The sequence below is a fragment of the Camelus dromedarius genome, chromosome 1, assembly GCF_036321535.1.
Source record: "Camelus dromedarius isolate mCamDro1 chromosome 1, mCamDro1.pat, whole genome shotgun sequence".
Taxonomy (NCBI): Eukaryota; Metazoa; Chordata; class Mammalia; order Artiodactyla; family Camelidae; genus Camelus; species Camelus dromedarius.
In genome coordinates this window covers 92,798,703-92,812,993 of record NC_087436.1, presented here as the reverse complement: position 1 = coordinate 92,812,993, position 14,291 = coordinate 92,798,703, and the positions used below count along the sequence as shown (strand labels likewise).

Below are 14,291 nucleotides of genomic sequence, written 5' to 3'. Positions count from 1 at the left end.
AAGTCTAATTCAAAAAGTTACATGTACCCCAGTGTTCATTAGCAGCACTATTTACAATAGCCAAGATATGGAAGCAACCTAAAGGTCCATCAACAGATGACTGGATAAAGAAGATACTGTATATTTATACAATGAAATATTACTCAACCATAAAAATGAATGAGGTAATGCCATTTAGAGCAACATGGATGGACCTGGAGATTGTCATACTTACTGAAGTAAGTCAGACAGAGAAGGACAAATATCATATGGTATCACTGATATGTGGAATATAACAAAATGACACAAATGAACTTATTTACAAAACAGAAAAAGACTCACAGATGTAGAAAACAAACTTACAGTTACCAAAAGGGAAAGGCGGGAGAGGGATAAATTAGGAGTTTGACATTAGCAGATACAAACTACTATATGTAAAATAGATAAACAACAGAAGTCCTGCTGTATAGCACAGGGAGCTACACTTACTAGCTTCTAATAACCTATAATGGAAAAGAATATGAAAGAGAATATATATGTATGTATCAGTGAATCACTTTACACCAGAAACTAACACAACATTGTAAGTCAGCTATACTTCAATAAAAGAATAAAGACTTGGATTTTTGTCATATTTACTTTAGACTTTTTTTTTTCCTGAGGAAATAAAATTTTAGTTATAACTAGTCTTCCATCTTTATTCCCTCCTTCCACATCCCAGGCAATCACTGCTACATATACATTGATATGTATACTTCACGTGCCTGGTTTTGCAGTTTTACTAGAGGTGTAAATGTATCGTGTCCATACACAATATATGCTCTTTAAAGCTTTTACTATCTTTTATTTGTACAGCTATACAAGTCATTTTTCCTGCAAAAATCAAATATTACAGACCACCCTAATCCTACTTCTCTCCTCAGAGGTATAGACGTAGTTAAATATGAGTTCTTTGAGACCTTTTCCTCTGCTTTACATTATATGTTGTATACAAAAGCTACAAGACAGAAGTTCTTCTGTACTTACTGTACGTACTGTTTCTAAACTTGTCTTTTTCCCGTCCATTCAATGGTATGTCCAGGAGCTTTCACCATGTCAGTGCAGAGCGCTCTGTCCAAACTCCATTCTTTTACACTGTTGTAGAGGTAACTTATGGTTTGGTTATGCCACCATTTTATTTTGCTTCTCCCCACTGAAGGAGTTTTAGGTTGCCTTCACATTTTTCATCTTTATAAGCAATGTTGTTTTCAATCCCTTTGGGTTCATCTTTATTTCCCTCTGGTGAGACTGGAAACTAGAATTGTTGGGTTATTGAATGCTGCCCATGTTACGTGTTTCTTAGTCATTGTCAGGTTGTGCCCTCCGGATTAGCTTCATTTCATTTTACTCTCCATTTTGCTAATGATTATTTACCTTTTTTTCTCCTTAGGGCTTACTGGCATTGGGCATCAGTAAGTCTGTTCAAACACCAGATCCTACTCATCCGTAAGGACATTGTCTTTATTTTGTTTTTGTTTGTTTTGGCAGCAAGTCATTGAAATAATAGCAACTGAATTTTAGGAATCTCTTGCAGTTTATATACCTGCAGTTTTGTGATTTAGTCATTTCTTCCACTATATAGTATCTGTAATGCAGGACTCACTGCTGTGTCAAAGTAAATTCAAGATATAATTTGAAAATGGAGTTCAAATTACTTTTATGCTTTGTAACATACATAGCATAGAGATCTTATCCTGTTCATATTTGATAGTAACGACGCACATATTTTGGTCTTAGAATTCTGTTTTATTTGGTCAAAGGAAATATCTATGCCACATTTAGACCAATAGGCCACTCAGTCTAAAATTTTAGTGATGATTTTTGTTAAATCTATGCTTAATGTATTTTAATCCCCATGTGATTTGGAAATAGTATTCTGTTAATTTTTCGAAGTTACTTATTTGTAAAATGAGTATGTGTTTTAGAATATATTGTTTTGAATCATATTATTTGATACAAAGATTTTTTTCAATTGCTTCTACAACCATGTAAAATTTTTGTAATTCTAGGTGCATTTTTTTAACAAGTCTCAGTAATGCAAATTTGAGCAATTAAATTTTTCTTAAGCCAAAAAATACACTTTTATTTCTATGAAGGAGTCTGCCTCTATGCTTTATTTAAATGCCTTTCTCTACTTGAAAGCCAGACACTCCTGTATTTTAATAAATAATAGCATATTTTGAATATCCTATAGCTGCAGCTATCAATAAGCTTATATAGAGGATAACTAGCTTTTTCATCAGCTAGTTATACATCGTTACAATATTTTAATACGTCAAGAAAAACATTTTTTCCTGACTAGTTTTAAATACCAAATATTTAAAAACAGTAAAATTTTAAAATTTTCAGTTGTGAAAATTTCTTAAGGTACTACTTTAGTGTTTCCCAATAGAATTTTTTACAATAATAGAAATACTTATATCTGTCCAATATGATAGTCACTAGCTACATGTGGCAATTGAGCACTTGAAATGTGGCTAGTGCATTTGAAGAACTGTATTAAAATTTTATTTAATTTTAATTAATTTAAATTTAAATAGTCTTATGTAGCTAGTGACTTATATTGGACACTGTAGATCTACATAACTGAAAATTTCAGTAAGAACCTACAACTTGAAAACACATAAAATGAAAGTAATGCCACTTAATTTAGATCTTAATTTACTTTAACATATATATATGTATACACACATATCCTGTGTTACTTTGGGAGAAGACTTTAGAAGAAAGTAAATTTTTCTAAATCAAGCTGGTAGAACATTGTCACATCTATAAACTGAGAATTTCCTATGGCTAGATTATAGTATTTGCAAAAGGAATTCAGAAAGTAATTTTAATTAAGGACTCTTGTCTGTTTGCATCTGCTGGAAAGGTGCCATAGAGTTTGGGAGTAAATTTCCCAGAAAATATTTTTGTTAATGAGTGATTCTTTTTCTCTTATAGTATGTTGTATTTTTACATTTCTTAATGCTCAGTATTTTATTTGTACATATAGTAATACAAAGTAATGCATACATTGACCAGAGATTTTTTAAAAAATACTTGCCTTAACAAAAAAGGTGCTATGAAAACACCCAGAAAACTGAAGCTTTTAGTCTTAATAATAGTAGTTAGTTGCTGTGTGCTAAGCTATACAAAACCAGAAACAAGTATCTAGCATCAAATTATAGGTAATATAAATGATTGACTGGCTGTAAAATAAGACCAAAATATTTAATTAGAAGCTGCATTTCAAAGAAATTTAAATGTTATCCTCTTCATTAAACATCTGGATGCATTTAAAAAATAAATTTTACCAGCTTTTGTGGTACATAAGAGTAAAGTCACTCTAGTAATTCAAAGCAAATTACACTGAAGAGGGCTTAAAAAATACCTGAATTAGATCATATTCACTCTTTTTATATATTTTCATAGATCTTGCAGTTCTTCCACATTATCTATTGATTTTCTGATTAGATTTGAGTTTGGCACTTACATTTTACTTAAATGTAAAGTCATAACATCTTAATGTTGTAGGGAGTTTTTTTTTTTTTACTTTTTCATTGACCTGTTAAACAGATACTTTGAAAGGAAATTATCTGGTATTTCTTGTAAACTGTATTATCTTTTTTTATTTTTCAGGTATGGATTTTCAAATATGCGCTATATTGTTTCACTGATTAGTGGTGTTGGTATTTTCATGATGGGTGCAGGATTATCTTGGTACCATGGAGTCATGGGATTGCTTAATCCTCAACCAATAGAATCTCTTCTATGGGTAATCTACCCCCTGACCCCTGATCAGTTTTGAATTAGTATGAAATAATGATTAAGTGCAGTAGAATGCCTTTGTAAAATTGATATTAAAGAATGGGACCAACATATACCTTCTTGACTATAATACAGGGTTATATATCTGTAGTTGTGTTTTTTAGATCGTGACTGGACATGACTTCTAAATCCGTATGATTCAGTGAGATGTTAAGAGTATCTCTGTAGGCCCATCGTTAAACACTGCTTCCTTGGTTGCAGTGTTGGGCAATGCCATTAATTTCTGCAGTTACTGTTGAAAAACAAGAAGACATCTGTTCACTTTTAGTCCCAAGAATAATTTCTTACCAGTAATTAAATTATCCAGTCTCTTATAATAGTCATATGCTACAATTGTATTTAAAATTAAAGCTTCCCCTTTCCCTCATTCTGTTAGGAAGCCTACGTTGGGAGAATGGGAGCATGGTTACCTTCTGTATTTTCTCACCTAAGGGCTTCTGTTCTCTCTTACTCCCTAGGCTGCCTCTGGCAGCACTGAAGGTAGAGACAGGGGACAGAAAAGTACTACTTTATTGGCACCACATCATCTTGCACGGGTTTTCTCTGGCCTTTGTAGATACTTAAAAGCTGTCTTTTTTTTTCCTCTCATGGGAACTTCTTGGAGATTACCCTGCTTGGCTGCTCTGACTATAGCTCCCTTGACAAATGCAGATTGGTCATGTGGCACCCGTCAGCTTCTGTATCTCATGGTGTAGTTTTAGACTACAGTGGAAGGAGATAAGCTTTAAGATTGAAAAGCTTATATTTCTAGTTCTTACTCTGGCATCATTTCCGTATACTCAAACAAATCACATAGCTTTAGGAAACCTCAAGTTTAACAGAATTATGAGTATTGGACTGTGTTAAAAAATTTTAAACATCTATGTCAGGGAAGCCTAGAGTTCCAAAAAGGTATTATTGAAAATTCTACAGATGTTTGATTTGAATTTCATTTAGAATTTTAAAATATATGTGTTAATTCCTTCTGTACACCTTGGATTAAAGCTATTCTTGGTATCTTTAATTTAAGAGTGTCTGGGATTATAAGGGAAGTGCAGTTGTCCTTCCCCCTCCCCCCCAAAAAAACCGATTACTGTTTATAACTGCTTATTTTTCTGAGTCAGGGCTGAGAAAGGATTCTCTTGTTACTGGGCATACAAACAAAATCCAGAAGTTACTGGATATGGTTGTGGATCTTACTGCATCTGGTATCCACAACCTTAGGTTTCAAATAGTGTTGATTTTGAAGCCCCCCAAAATTTTTTTTACTAATTAAACCATTATTCTTTTATGTCATCAATTTAACTTAGGTCATGGTATAACATTCTTCTGTGTGTGTGTGTGTATTACCCTTCCAAGTATTAAAAAATGAGATGACCATCAAAGTTTTAATTTTTGTTTTCTCTTATGAAGATACCAACTATCTCGTTGTCCTCGTTTGAACTCTTTCCCATCAAAATCCTTATCTGGCTAGGATTTTAATTTATATTTCCATTTTAAATATTAAGACTTTATGCATGAACCATTGTAATTCTTTAGTGAAATATTAACTTATGCTTTAATATTTATTTTCTAGGCATATTGTATTTTAGCAGGATCATTGGTATCTGAAGGCGGTATGTACTGTCACAGTGTCTCTTTATTCTTAATTTAGCAATACATATTCAGCAGTCCATTTTGATAGATTGCTAAGTTCTGTTGATTAAAGAAAACTGTGGGAATAGGAGTATAAGTTTTGTCTAGCTCAAGGGAGGAAATTCTTTGTATAATGTACCATGGTTCTTCCTATAATAGATGGGGCAAGTTTGGAAATGCTATGTTTTTCTTGAGTATAATATCATAATGCTCAGAACATTTGAAATGGAGTATAAAGGCATATCTATTAAAAAACAGATTTCTTCTATATAGCACAGGGAACTTATTCAATATCTTGTAATAACCTATAATGAAAAAAATATGAAAACAAATATATACCTGACTGAAACATTATGCTGTACACCAGAAATTGACACATTGTAACTGACTATATGTCAGTTAAAAAAACGACCTATCTATGTAATGAGTTTTTAAAAATCAGGTTTTAATAGTGTTAATCAGAGAAGACTCTCTCTTTTTGCATTTCAAATATTTTAAAGTTTCTGAAACTTTCAGTTATAGCAGTATTTTGACAGAGAAGTGCTAATACCATATCATGTATGAAACTGCCTAATTCACTGCTGTACTCATGTTTACTTCTAAAACATTGTTTTTTTTATGCATTGTGTTCCCTTCATCTTTGACAGTCTTGTAAAATGGTGGTAACACCACTTACCTCAGAAGGTTGGGGGGATCAAAAGTGATTGTGCTTAGTGTGATGCCTACCGACTAGTGTAATAAATTAAGGCTGTTGTGGTAGTAATGATATTTAAATTATTGTGGTTTAGAAATACGGGGTTCATTATATTATAATGATTAATTGGGGTCTTGATAGTGACTAGTTTAATATAGAACTTTTCCTTATTGACAGCCCTTAGCATTTAAGCGTTGTGCCTGTTTACTTATCTCTTGAGATGCCATCTTTAAAGTTTGAAGGCATGAAGTTTCTTCCTTGCTGATACGAATGCTTTTCTTTCAGCAACACTTCTTGTTGCTGTAAATGAACTTCGTAGGAGTGCTCGGGCCAAAGGAATGTCATTTTACAAGTATGGTATGTATTTTAGAGACCCAGGTGTATTATATTATCTTCCTTATTTGCTTAAAATTGCCTAGTGCTATTGCTTTCTTCCACATAGATGTGTACAAAATATATATCAGTGTCTTCCCTATGTGCCTCTTACTTACATATCAGCTCTTTTAAAAAGAGAAATGTAGTGTAATTTGAAAAGGAATACTTCATATTTGGATTTAACTGAAGTGAACTACAGTATTTCTGTATATGCTTATATAACTTGAGAAAGTAATTTGACTCCAAATATCAGTTATTAACATTTAAACCAAGACATTATGTTTATAATGAACAGGGTTTTCAAAATCAGGATCTCTTACATTTCTAAATCTTAATTTTAATTTAATTAATTTAACAGATACTCATTAAAATGTTACCTGATAGTATCCAATTAAGATTTCTTTTCTTGTGTCTACCCAAATGATTAAGTGATGGAAAGTCGTGACCCTAGTACAAATGTTATATTATTGGAGGATACTGCAGCAGTGTTGGGAGTGATCATAGCAGCCACTTGTATGGGCCTTACTTCTCTAACAGGTAAATATTTTTTATATTACAGGTGATATATTGTGCTACTTAAATAATTCCCTAGTATGTGGGGACTTTCCTTTATATCATTGGATAATTATAAACCAATATATTGTTAAATGTGAATTTCATGCTAACCATTTGTTTATATTTCTCTGAGTTAGAAATTTCTCTTAATTAGAAATAAAAAAGGCTACTAATAGAACATTTCTGTAATGCTCTAAACCCTTCTAGCTGTGCCTTAATAAATTATACAGCTACTCAGTGCTTTAAGTTCTTTACTGTAAAGATATTGATAATATTTATCCTAGTGACTTCACAGGTTTAAGGTAATATATGAGAGAGAACTTTAATAAACTCTAAAGTTCGAAATAAATATGTATTGTGTGTGGCTCATGTTCATTTGTCTTTTTCCACTATTAGTGCCAATGATAATTGTTGTTACTTCCCTGTTTCCTTGACTATAGTTTCTTCCATCCTCATTTTGGTAGCTAGTTAAATGTTTTGAAAACCAGTGCAGTACAGGTTGATAAGAAGCAGAAAAATCATTTTATTTTTATTTTCTAAACCAAAAGAACCATTCAGTATGAAAAGACTCAATTTCTGAGGTTGGAATTCTCTTGGAATGGTACTTACTCCATTCTTACCTGTTTGTCCTTGCATATTTAAAATAATTTTAGGTGATGAGCTTTCACAGTTCTGTAGTATTTCTTAGAATATTCTGAAATATGAATAGGCCTTTCTCATTTTGAATGTACATTTTAAGGTTAAGCCAGCATTCTTTGATGTTCGCTGTGATCCAAAATATTTCTAAACGTATTTTGATTATTTTTCTGGTTGACCTTATCATTTTGGACATTTCTAGAACTAAATGATTACTTAGCAAAATTTTAGGCTTAGGGAGAGTGACTTCATCAATAAATAAGTCAACTTTTAATAAATTATTCTTTTTACTTAGTAATATAAACCAGTCAAATCAACCTTCTAAAATTTTTTTAGTTTCTCATTAATTTTTACTTAGTTGAATTGATTCATTTAAACTAAATGACATGCCAGGAAATAAATATTTTCCAGCTAATAATCCTATGATTTCTGTAGGCTTATTAATACATGTATACTTTTAAATAAAGATAATGATATAAATTTGGGTTTTTAAAAAGCAGTATTTGATTTTGAACTCTGTAATTACAAACTTCCTAGTGAATTGTGTTTTACAAATGGGTCATTTTAAAAATTTAGTAGTACAGATAAGTTACCCATTTTTTAGTGTTATATTTTGACTAAATGTCATAAATAATCTAAATTGAAAATTATAGTGTAAATTTTAGTAAAATATTAAGCATTAGTTTTTATCAAGCATTAAGAAAGTTAAAGTTAATATTGACATTTAGTCTTTGGAATAAAAAGATTTCTAATTATAAAAGCCTTGTGTCTAAAATTTATTATAAATATTTAAAATATAATATTTATTGATATCTGTTATATAAATATCAACTCATACATTCTCATTGGTTCTGGAAGAGAATAAAGCCCTAAAAACCTAAGGCAAACTGTAGAATTAGAATCACCTGGAGGGAATGAGAAGACACAGTGTACTAGACCCCACCTCCAGATTTCTAATTCAGAAGATCTCCAGTGAGACCTGAGATTTGTGTTTCTACCAAGTTCTTGAGTGTCATTGGTGTTACTGGTCAAGGGACCTCACTTTGAGAACCACTGCTGTAAGGTAGCCATTGTGTGCAATGAATTAACAACTTCTTCCACACGTGCTTGCGCGCGTGTTTGTCTGTCTGTCTGGAATGGTACTAGCTATGTATCATTCTTGGTTGAATGAGATAAGAGGGACTCATATCATTTTTTTGTATGGCTTAATTCTTTCACAGAACCTTTGTAAGAAAAAGATATAAAAATGGTTATTTCGGCTTTTTATCTTACAATTATTTTATCAACCTGGGATAGGAGATGTGCTACTGATACATAAAAAAGAAATGGACTTTTTAAAAAGAAATTGTTAATATGTGTATCATGTCTCTAATCTAAAAATGCTCTGAACCCTCATCCGTGTGACCAGATACACGAAACAGGTCATAAATAAACTGCATGATACGCCTATGTAATATGAAGCAAGTTGTAGCATTCCTATTTTGTAGTATAGTCAGACTCTTAGGAGAAAGTTATTAAAGGAATTAGGAACGAATTTCAAGTACCTTGATTAACTAATGCTGGTTTTTTGCTCACTGAAGCTCATTGAAATAATAGAAAATGTTAATTTACTGAGTTTTTATGTGCTTTATTTAGGCAATCCACTGTATGACAGCCTAGGTTCTTTGGGTGTGGGCACCTTGTTAGGCGTGGTCTCAGCATTCCTCATCTACACTAACACAGAAGCACTCTTAGGGCGATCCATCCAGCCAGAGCAAGTACAACGGCTTACTGAACTACTGGAGAACGACCCATCAGTAAGGTCAGCTTATTCCAATGATGCTGTTAAGGTCACAAAAACATGTTAAGAAATAGACATGCTTGTCTTGTTAATACTTCCAGAAGAGATTTTGGATCCCTAGCCTTCAGAACTTTTTAATTGATTACTTTTCAGAATTGCAACTTTAAAAGAAAGCAAGTGAAAGCATTTTGGAAACTCCCTGTTTCCTTTTAAATTCTGTGTATCTTTAATTTTTAGAATAAGGAGTAGTTAGATGATTAACAGGAATAGAATTTTGTAAAGTATTTGTCTCTTTAATGTAGAACCACTTATGTGGAACCTTCGTATTTATATTTGCCTTATATCTGAATTTTAATTACAAATTAAATATATTAAACTTAAGAAGATTTTTATTCATGGGGGAGTCATTACCAAACTGAATATAATTTATAGTTAAAAATAGACTTTTGTTTTAGCTTATTTTAAAAATCTTCCCTTATGTTTCTTATTTTTAAATGATATAAAGAACTGAAGACTTAGGAGGTTATAAGAAGAGATGGAGAGTTCTAATAGGGCTTTTTAGTGAACTTCAGCAGCAGTGTAGTTTCAGAGTGAAGTGGAAGGAACAATCTTAAAATTCTAGTTTTCTACTACCTACCTACATATATATATGTATATTTATAAAACTTTAAAATAAGAATCTATTTTTCTCTTGTTGTAATTAAAATCTGTTCGTTAAATCCTTTAAAAATGACTTGTATATGTGAATCAAAAGAACACATGATTAATTGATTACTAGATTTATATTTTAAGCCCTGTGTGTTTACTCTTAAAAGTAGTTACCTAGCTGGGTCAAGATTAGAAGCTGAGCATTCTTAGAATCAGTATTAGGCTTAGTAACTTAATGTGAGATAATCCATATCAATATCCTTTCCTTGTGATGTCTTCGGTTTTGTTATCAAGGTAATACCATATGGAATGAGTTGGAAAATATATCCCCTTCTTCTGTTTTTTTAGAAGAGTTTGTGAAGAGTTGGTATTATTTCTTCTTTAGATGTTTGGTAGGTTTCAGCAGTGATGCCACCTGCGCATGGGCTTTTATGTTCTTTAAATGTTTGGTAGAATTCAGCAGTGATGCTATTTGGGCATGAGCTTTTCTGTGTGGTATGTTTTTTGATTAATTATTCTGTCTCTTATTGTAGGTCTGTTCAGATTGTTTCTTCTTGTGTCAGTTTCAGTAGTTCATATCTTTCCAGAAATTTGTCCATTACTTCTAAATGGTCTAATTTGTTGGCATATGGCTGTTCCTAGTAGTCCTTTGTAATCCTTTATATTTCTTTAGGGTTAGTAGCATTGTCTCCTCTTTCATTTCTGATTCTACTAATTTGGATCTTCTCTTTTTTTTTTTTCTTGGTCAGCCCAGCTAAAGATTTGTCCATTTTGTTGATCTTTTCAGAGAACTAGTTTTTGGTTTAGTTGATTTTCTGTTGTTAGTTTCTTCTCCTTTTCATGACTTGCTGCTCTAATTCTAATTTCCTTCTTTCTGCTTGCTTTAGGTTTAGCTGCTCTTTTTCCAGTGTCTTAAGCTAGTAGGTTAAGTTTTTGATTTGATATCTCTCTTTTTTTTAGTACAGGCTTTTACAGTTACAAATTTCCTTCTAAGTACTGCTTTACTGCATTCCTATAAATTTTGATATGTTGTATCTTCATATTCATTCACTTCAAAGTATTTTTAAATTTTACTTTACATTTTTTCTTTGTCTATTGGTTATTTAGGAATGTGTTGTTTAATTTCCACATATTTGTGAGTTTCTTAAATATCTTTCTGTTATTTCTAATTTCATTCCATTGTGGTTGCAGAACATTCTATTTATTATTTGTGTCCTTTTAAATTTACTGTTTTATGGCCTAGTATATGATCTATCTTGGATAATGTTCCATGTGTACTTGAGAAGGATGTCTATTCTACTGTTGTGTGGAGTGTTGGGTGTATGTTAGACTTAGTTGGCTTATAGTGTTCAAGTTTTTTGTTTCCCTGTTGGTCTTCTTGCCTAGTTGTTCTGTTATTGAAGTCTCCAGCTATTATTGTTGAATTGCCTGTTTCTCGTATCATGTCTGTCACTTTTTGCTTCATGTATTTTGTTAACCTTTTATTAGGTATATGAACGTTTATAATTTTGCATATATTGTTTATAGTTAAAATCTGAAGAAAGCTGTATATGGAAAGACTTACTGGCAAACTTGAAATTTTCTGGAAGGGTGAAGATCTGTAGATTGAATTGTTGGAGAAAATAAATGTTAGTAATCCAGAAAGTTCATATGGTTTTTCAAACCATGTATTAGTTATCTGTTGTTTTATGACAAATTACCCCAAAACTTAGTGATTTAAAACAACATTTATTACCTTACAGCTTCTATGGGTCAGGAATCCAGGCATGGTTTACGTAGGTCCTCTACTTCAGAATTTCTCACAGTCAAGGTATTGGCTGGGGCAGTAGTCATCTCCTGGGGAAAGATCTGCTTGTAAACTTAACATAATTATTGACAAGATTTAGTTTCTTCCCAACTGGGGCTCTCCCAACATGGTAGCCTGCTAAATCAAAGTATGCATACTGAGAAAGAAATAGATACTGAATATGAACAAGATAAAAGTCACAGATTAGTCATCTAACCCTGGAAATAACATCTCACCATTTTGCCATATTCTGTTGGTTAGGAGCAAATCATTAGATCTAGCCCACACTGAAGGAGAGAGGACTGCACAAGGGCTGGAACGCAGGAGGGAAGGATCGTTGGGAGCCATGACAGAAGCTGCCTATCATAATTGTCTGCAGTTAGTTACATATAAGCATGTAAGGAAAAAGTGTATCAGAATATTTTCATTAGCTGATATCTAAGTATTAGTCAAACAGTGAGATTTTTAAATATTTTGTTAAGACTGAGGTAGATACGCTTTTTTTAAATGAATTAATTATATAACCTCTTACCAATCTGGACAAGTTTCATTTCAACTTATGCATACATAACTTCATAAATATTAAATCATTAGTTCTTATTTTCATCTATAATTCTTTATTTATGTGGGTAAAGAATTTGGACACCCCGTATTTAGTAACTTGCTTAAGATCACTCACAAATTAGGGTCAGATGTTTTAAGAGTATTTGGAATCTCATTTAGGCTTGTTTTTCCAGTAGGAAATCTCTGTGCCCTCAGAATTCAGAGTGTTTTTTATTTTCTTTTGTATCCTGTAAAGAAAAGATGTTATATTGATTACCATAGAAAGAAAGGAATTTCTCAACAGTTTTCTAGGGAAGATTGACTCCTCAGGTGTAGGGCAGGAGGAATGGGAAGCAGTTGTGCTTGAGCATTTGCTTCCCTTTCTGGAAGGCAGAATGGTGTAAAGGAAAGACCACACTGGGTTTGGGTATCTGAAGATCTGGGATGAGTCTCAGCTCTTGACTAGACGAATTGCCTTAGGCAGGTCACTTATGCCCCCAGGACTGTTTTATCGTAAAGATGCCATGTTAATCTATTTTATGAATGTCATTCATTAAGTGTCTACTGTATAGCTGGTACCATATTAAACTTTTTATATATGCTGGTTTGTTATTCCCCACATCAGTCCCATTAGGTAGTTATTGTTAACCTTACTCTAATAAGAGTACTTCACAGAGTTGTGTGATGACTTTTACAGAAGATACTGACAACAGGAAAAAAGGATTATGAGATAAAGTGACAGTCTTTTGGAAAAGCAATTTAGAGTTGATTTTTCTGTTTGTTTTTTAAATTTTTATTTTATTTTTTTATTTGGGGGAAGGCAGTTACGTTTTTATTTATTTATCTTTTAATAGAGGTACTGGGACTTGAACCCAGGACCTTGTGCATGCTAGGCATGCACTTTACCACTGAGCTATACCCTCCCCCTAGAGTTGACTTATTTTAATCCAAACTATTTAAATATATATATACAAATTACCATGAAACAATATTTGTTAAGTTTGTACCTTTGATAGTATTGTGTTATGCAGAGAAAGCTAAATGAACATTTGTTTGGAAAATGATAGGTGGCACTTAATGGTAAATACTCTGAAAGCCGTCTTAGTCCATTTTTGTCACTGTTGGAGAAAAATAAGAATTCTAGACTTTGTGCCATTAAAATTTAGGTGTATGTGTGTGTATATAAATTTTTATGCATTGTTATTGATTGCAGGGCAATTCATGATGTTAAAGCCACAGATCTGGGATTAGGGAAAGTAAGATTTAAGGCAGAAGTAGATTTTGATGGACGAGTTGTTACAAGATCGTATTTGGAAAAACAAGATTTTGACCAACTGCTACAAGTAAGTTTATGTATTTATTTGATTTCGTATATAGCCAAGGGTTAGACAGATTACCTCTTAAGTAAATAAAATAAAACTATTTCATTTATAGGTCTTAAACTCACTTCAGCTTTCAACTTCTTAGGGTTCCAAAACTTGACAAAGACCCTTTTATTTACTGTAAAAGTGGTTCAGAGGAGATAACAGAAGAGCAAACTTATTATTAAAGTCATTGTTATGTGCCAGGTATTTTATATACGTTACCTAATTTACTCTCAACAACCTGTGAGGTAAAGAAATATTTTCATATTATATTACATATTTATATGTAAATCTAGACACAGAAAGATGAAGTAACTTGCCTAAAATTGCAGCTCCATAATATGGAGTCAGTTATGAATTTAGATCTCTGACTCCAGAACCCATTTTTTTTATTAAGAGTACTTTAGAAGAAAATTGATGGAGGGTAATATAATAAACAGAGCAGATGTTACCACTTGCCTTTGTCAA

General features: G+C 32.2%; 1 protein-coding gene across 2 annotated transcripts in view; it reads left to right on the top strand.

The window, feature by feature from the left end:
• Positions 1-14,291, top strand: part of SLC30A9 (solute carrier family 30 member 9) — a 61,630-nt gene that overhangs the window by 38,125 nt on the left and 9,214 nt on the right. For both annotated transcript variants that reach the window (XM_031435306.2, XM_064487109.1), the window contains exons 10-16: positions 1,409-1,464; positions 3,640-3,775; positions 5,384-5,423; positions 6,422-6,493; positions 6,941-7,048; positions 9,338-9,503; positions 13,673-13,802. In XM_031435306.2, the coding sequence (XP_031291166.2) occupies positions 1,409-1,464; positions 3,640-3,775; positions 5,384-5,423; positions 6,422-6,493; positions 6,941-7,048; positions 9,338-9,503; positions 13,673-13,802 (708 nt within the window). The remainder of the gene's footprint in view (positions 1-1,408; positions 1,465-3,639; positions 3,776-5,383; positions 5,424-6,421; positions 6,494-6,940; positions 7,049-9,337; positions 9,504-13,672; positions 13,803-14,291) is intronic.